Here is a 6,826-nt window from a genome sequence, read left to right as displayed (position 1 = left end):
TAGACGAGAAGTTGGACTAAACACTTTGTCAGAATGTGTCAAAGCAATCAGGTGTCTAATAAAACGTCGCATTTATTAATTGAAAAAAAAATGATAATTATACTGAAGTTCGATTTTAAAGACAAAGAAGCTGTGAAGTTTCTATCATCTCTTCACGATGAGTATGTTAACAACAAGCTGCGTACAAAGCTTCAAATAATGTTGTCTTTTTATGTAAACCTTACAACTACGAGTGTCTTGTAAAAGAATTAGAATAAGTATTCAGGTAATCCCTAATCCCACATATAAAAACATATTATTTGACAAAGATGATATTTTGGCGAATCATAAGTCCTTCGTGGCTTCAATGGAAATTACTTTGAACAAAAAATCTGAGGACTTACCTCATTTGCATATGATACCTAAGATTTACAAAATTGCGTACAAACAACGGTACATTTAGGCTGAAATGCATGCTACAAAGGAATTATCTATTAGATTGACAAAAAGTGTGAAAGAATGTCTTCAGAAGTATTGGGAAACTGTTTACTCTCGTAGTGATATGTGGATTCTAAAAATACTCTAAAGAACTTCTCTAGATCTAACATTGAAATTAATTCCATCAAAACTTGATGATTGTGGCCAAGTTTGGTTAAATTTGGCCCAGTAGTTTCAGAGAAGAACATTTGTGTAAAAGTTAACGACGACGAACGACGGACGCAAGTGATGAGAAAAACTCACTTGGCCCTTCAGGCCAGGTGAGCTATAAAAGTAAAAAATGCTACTCGGAGGAACTAGCATGCTTAAATTTCTTAACGCATTTGTTGAATTTGGAGACAAATTTTTACAACAAATTGTCGGCATTCCTATGGGAAAGACCTCTCCCTGATGAACTCTTCTTTTGTCATACGAGTCGGACCCGAGTTCCTTCAAACCTTTGTCAAAATAAGTAAATCACTAAAGCCAGATCAATTGATTTCAAGTTCATAGATATTAATGATGTTTTTTCCGTTAACATTCAAAACTTTTCTGATTGGGTTCCGTTAATTTATCATTCAGAACTGGAGATTTTCGTAACAACAGACATGGATTCATCTTTCCCATTCGAGACTTATTCCGTGAATTTGATATGAGTGGTCTTCTCAGTACCAGAATCTATAACAAACGAGACGATTTGAAAATGTAAACCACCTTTAAAGCAATTTACAAAATTCACCTTCATATGTGCTAACTTCACCAGTGTCTGAGCAGAAAGTTGATGAACACGCATATTTTCCACTATTATTTCTAAGGATAATATGTATGCATTGACTAGTGATTTCGTACAAAGTTAGGGAGTTTGGATATAGCAAAGCTAAAAAAAACACACCAATGGGAGCATCCAAGAATATTGAAACTGATAGCGGAGGTTGTCATATGTTACAACCGCACGAAATCATGGAACACAAAAACTTGCAAACCATACCGACGATATTGCCAAAGATGTTGATGTCTGTGTCATTTGGCTTTTATGGCAAGTTGTCTCATGGAAATCTACAACATCTTCTTATTTGTATATATGTATTTTCATTCCATGTACATCAATACTAAGTATTATGCTTTTTTCATATCAACTATAACGATTTTGAAGAGGGGTTTTATTTTAGGTATGAGCTTATTAATTTGTCAACTTGTTGCCTATTGACCTGACTATTTATAGCTTCTTCTTCTTCGGATAATAATGAAGAGATTTGCTAGTCATGCTAGTGGTCCGTCGTTGTAATGAGATGAATGTTGGAAAGATCTACCACTCTTCCTTCAAATGGGTCATCAATCTGAAACGGAAAAAATACCATGAAATGTATACTTGAAATTCATATATAAAACTACCAGAAATAAAAGATTATAATTACTTTCAAGACAATATAACTGTTTCATATCTGATTTGTATACATTATTTTAGGACAGATTTTTTGTAATTTGAAATATAGAATTCATGACTTGTTATCCCTATAAATAACTAATTTCTAATCGCTCTGTTTGCTTCCTTTTCAAACTGGTATCGATGTGAAAAATGTAGATAATTCTACTTATAAGACAGCGACTGGAAAGATGACGAAAAATACTTCAAAAGCAGTTTTACCTGTTGTCAAGTGCTGACTGTATTTCACCTCTAGAAATCTTTCGTTAGTTAAATCAAAGGATTTTGTCTCATAGTTATACCTTTGTAAATAAAGGTTTGAATTATTGAAGTGCATCACATATATTTTTCAAAGCTCGTTTGATAAGTAGCAACAAGAGGTAAACTAAAGTAAAGATCATACCAAAGGGATATTCAAACTAACAAGTTAAAATCAAACAACAGTTTAAAAAGCAGAAAATTTAAAACGCGATCCACACTAAAACCAGAGGGTGATCCAAGGTGCCTCTGAAGATAAAGTAGATCCTGCTTTACATGCAGTACCCATTATATATGTAAATAAAGTATATACTCAATATTTCTTTTATTACAGACGATTTTTTTTTATGTTTGATGTATTTTCAATATTTGCAACTATTTTTTTTATTACTCAATGTATATTTCAGTCATAGTATATTAAAAAAATATTGATGAAGACTGTTAGACAGGTTATACATGTAATTGCTATCGTTTACCGTAGGTTATATGGGGCGCCATGATATCATAAACTATTCAATTTTTTTTTTTAATAGTATTTTTTTCTATTGAATGTTGGAATATAGCTGTAAAGAGTTCAAGTATATTAAGGTAAAATCTTCATATCAAATTAAGAATTTGTATATTAATTTACCTGAATTTGGAATATTCTATCACTCGGCATTTCCTCTGTAATGTACAAACTTCCAGTTGAATGACTGATTGAGAGTGGATTTTTTAATCTAATATCGTCTATACTTCCTGCAACATTACCATTATGTATATTATCTACCGTCACAATTTTATTTTCATTGTACAAACAAATGTACACAATTCCTGATTTGGACACACAAACACCACTTGGGGAACATTTGAGTTCAATAATCCATTCAACTTTATCATTTTTGTTTATACACGTCACATTCCTTGTTCCTGAATCAGAAATAACTACATATTCCTCGTTGAAACAAGCCAAGCAGGCAGGTGTTACAAAGAGGGGATATTCTCTCTCATTGCTATTTATAGTCCGGTGGACTTTCCCAGTATAATCTAGTATGTCAACGGAAGCATTGGCCAGTTCACAACAACCAACCACAAGCCTTGTTTCGTCCAAGCAGCGGATTGCACTATATTTTTTATTAGTCTTCCTTCGAGAACTGAGGATCATATTACCCTCTACGCTAACATACGTCAATTGTTTATTGCATGGTTCTGTGACTACGATATGAGAAGATAAAAATAATTTGCAAATTCCACATGGATCTTCTAAGAAGATGTAGTCCTGCAAGCAATTATCATCTTTCCTATAACGTTTGACCCGTCTGTTAACATTATCGACAACAAAGAAATATTCACGTTCTATGCAAATGTCGGTTAATAAACATGAACTTTCATCGGGCAATAGTACACTTAGAGGAGATATGTTCTCAGAATTACTGTCAGACGAATGCATCATTGTATTTTAGTTGGTAATCCGTTGCTTTTTCTTTTTAAAATTCTGAATTCACTCTTGTAAACTATTTCAAATTGCATAACTATTTTGAAAGATTTGTTATATTGGTTTCACATTAATCTTATTCCTTCAAACTTCTTAGTTAGATACATTGTAGAATAATGTAAAACACAACATTGACCCTGTTTCTATAACACACATATGTTAATATAAGACAGTTTGTTTAAACTTATTACCTGAGATATGTGTATGAATACCCGCAATGACCCGTTCATTTCACCTGAATAAAATGCTATTTCCACGTCAATACACATTAAATCAATACAAATTTCCGCATACTTTAATAAGGTTGAACGGGAGTTAAGAAAACATAATAAATATTAAGCGATGAGCGTTCTCCTTATGAAAATAAAAATGTTGTTTTCATTATTTAATAGCTAAATTTTATGTAAAGAGGCTTACAAATTTTACCAAAAAGATTCAATGTCATTTTTGTATTTAAATGCTGATACTAACTATGAGTTACACATTGTTCTAGTAACCTAAACGATATATATGGGGACAGTAAATTTCATACAAATATTTTATTGGCACAAACTCAATTACAACAATTTACCACTAGTATACACATAGTAATGATGCAGCAATTAAACATTACTTCATAGCATATCATTGGGCACATTCCGAACAATGAAATGTGAAATTATAAATATATCAATATATATATAGGTTAATTTGTAAGTATAGACTACTGACATAAGTATATTGTATTTTATAGCTTCAAATTGTTCATATTACTTATTTATAAGAACATTTTTCCTTAATTCAAATGATTGATTAATACAAGATATTTCTACACTTGCTATCAAGCAGTAGTTTGATATATTCATCCTCAGTTTTGGATTGTTTGTCATAATTTTTAAAATAGGACAATTTTGATATAAGAACATTTTTTTGTGATTCATATTTTGTGCAGTGCAAGATAAAATGTTTTTCATCTTGTATATTTTTAATATTGACATAATTTGCACAACCTTTCTTCTCTGTTAACTTGCATGTATCTACCTCTTTCAATTTCAAAATTGTGTGCACTTAGCCTAAGTTTTGCCAAAGGTGCCCTATCTTTCAACATGTTCAATTGGTCAACATAGTGTGCACGTTTATTTGAAAAACAAAAATGTCGAAAAAATGAAAATTTTGATGATTCTGTAATATATGAATTCTGTTCTTGTAAAATTTGGTCATGAATTCGTTGTTTTCTTTGAGCAAGCATAGGTGTAATAGGTACATTAAAGATGTTAAATATGAGAAACCCAGATTTTAGATACAATTCTTCATATTACTTTTCCATAGGTTGTTTTCTCTAGATTGAATAAATATGTTCTGAGCTAAGATTTTGTAAGATGAGATTAAATGAAATAAAAAAATTCATGGAAGACAACAAAATTTTAGCTTTTAAGGGGAGCTCACTGCGACATGCATGGTTGGAAGTTTTACAGTGAACCCCAAGAATTCCTTACATAAATTGTATATGAAACTTTTCATATGGTTCATTCTCAGTATTTTTTTGAATTGATTCAATACTCAAAACTTCACTTCAATATAATAAAATTGGAAATACCATTGCATCAAAAAGTTTTATCTAAAAGTCTACATGAATTGTTAAGACTAAGAGATTTCTTTATTTTGAATAAAGCTTGACTAGCCTTTTCCATCAATAAATTGGAGGCAAGGATTAATTTGCCATTGCATTTTAAAGTTATCCCAAGGTTACAATATGTATCAACTGTTTCAATATAATATTTGTTGATAGTAAAAAAGTTTGAAATGATTTGCCGTTAGAATTGAATATAAGGACTTTTGATTTTGTAGAATTTACTTTCAGCTTCCAATCTGTACATAGCTGAACTAGAGTGTTAAGACTACATTGTAGTCCTTCTGGGCTACTTGACAATAGTACCAAGTCATCGGCATATAAAAAAACAATGAATCTTATCATCACCAATTTGCACAGGGTCTGTGCTATTGTTTTTTAAATTTTCAACAATATTATTAATAAAAATATTAAATAACAAAGGGCTTAGAACATCGCCTTGTTTGACACCTCTTTAAGATATGAAAGATGTACTTAAACCATCATTAAATTTTATTCTATTCTTTGTTTTGGTATACATTGAAAAAAGTATGTTAAAAATTGTCTTTGGAATACCATGTTGTAACGATATGTATATGTTTATGATGGGGCCCCATAGATTAGCACTAAGACTGGTGACGTTGTACGCGTAGATGATATAAAGTTCTGCTTTAGAATTATACTTGTGTGCCTAAGTGTTGTACTTCTTATTGGCCTCATATGATCTTATATTGTAGGAATAACGATACGCATGTGTTAATAGTATAGTGTTATTAACTGGCTGTTTCTGTATTGGCACTGGTATAGATTCAAGGTTTGCTGTATTGGCCTCGAGACCCGTAGGGTCGAGGGCCAATACAGCTGACCGATAATCTATACCAGTGCCAATACAGAAACAGCCAGTTCATAACACTTTTATTAAATGATTATAAGAGAATTAAAAACCGGAAGTGAACCCATGGGCCAATACAGCTTTTTTCCCGTTTTTTTCTGTAGTGGCCCTGTTTTTTCCGTTTCAAAACTTTTAAAAGACGTTACAAAACATTGCACATCATTTAACCTGTTTATTTTATGACTTTGATTTCAAAAATATTATACAAATGTTTTTATGCATAACGATACTTCCAAAGTTAAGTAATGGCGTAAGAAAATTCAAAACCGGAAGTGAACGTCCTGTATTAGCCCTAGGGCTAATACGGCTTTTTTCCCGCTTTTTTCTGTGTTGGCCCTGTTTTTTTTCCGTATTGGCCCTGTTCGAAGAGCAATATTAAATCTTGATTTATATCGACAGTGGAACGTTTTTAGTATTGCACATGCTGATTTATCCATATTAGGGCTTATTTGCTCATATCATTTAATAATATATAGAATAATCCAATTCCCCATACAGTATCAAAGGCTTGTTTTTAAATCAATAAATGCAGCATTAACTTTCATATGGGATGAGAGCGAACATCGAAAAGTGACCAAATACAGTAAATTTTATATGCATGGGGGTGAGTGCGAAGCTCGAATTCCCATATGACAATTATTGACCCAATATATATCGTATTAGGTCACTAGCACACTGTATAACGAATTGATATTACCGACTATCTTAACATGTTGTATTTAAACTAGTGGCCTA

The 6,826-nt window shown here is 31.7% G+C and overlaps 1 protein-coding gene across 1 annotated transcript; it reads right to left on the bottom strand.

The window, feature by feature from the left end:
- Positions 1-1,599: 1,599 nt before the first annotated feature.
- Positions 1,600-3,807, bottom strand: LOC134681038 (uncharacterized). Its single transcript, XM_063540413.1, has 2 exons — positions 2,769-3,807; positions 1,600-1,793 (listed from the first exon to the last, which is right to left on the bottom strand). The coding sequence occupies exons 1-2, from the start codon at positions 3,567-3,569 to the stop codon at positions 1,722-1,724; spliced, it is 873 nt and encodes a 290-aa protein (XP_063396483.1). The 5' UTR covers positions 3,570-3,807; the 3' UTR covers positions 1,600-1,721.
- Positions 3,808-6,826: the final 3,019 nt, after the last annotated feature.

This window comes from Mytilus trossulus, chromosome 8 (genome assembly GCF_036588685.1).
Source record: "Mytilus trossulus isolate FHL-02 chromosome 8, PNRI_Mtr1.1.1.hap1, whole genome shotgun sequence".
Classification (NCBI taxonomy): Eukaryota; Metazoa; Mollusca; class Bivalvia; order Mytilida; family Mytilidae; genus Mytilus; species Mytilus trossulus.
The sequence above is the reverse complement of the archived record's forward strand: the minus strand, read 5'-3'. Positions and strand labels throughout refer to the sequence as shown.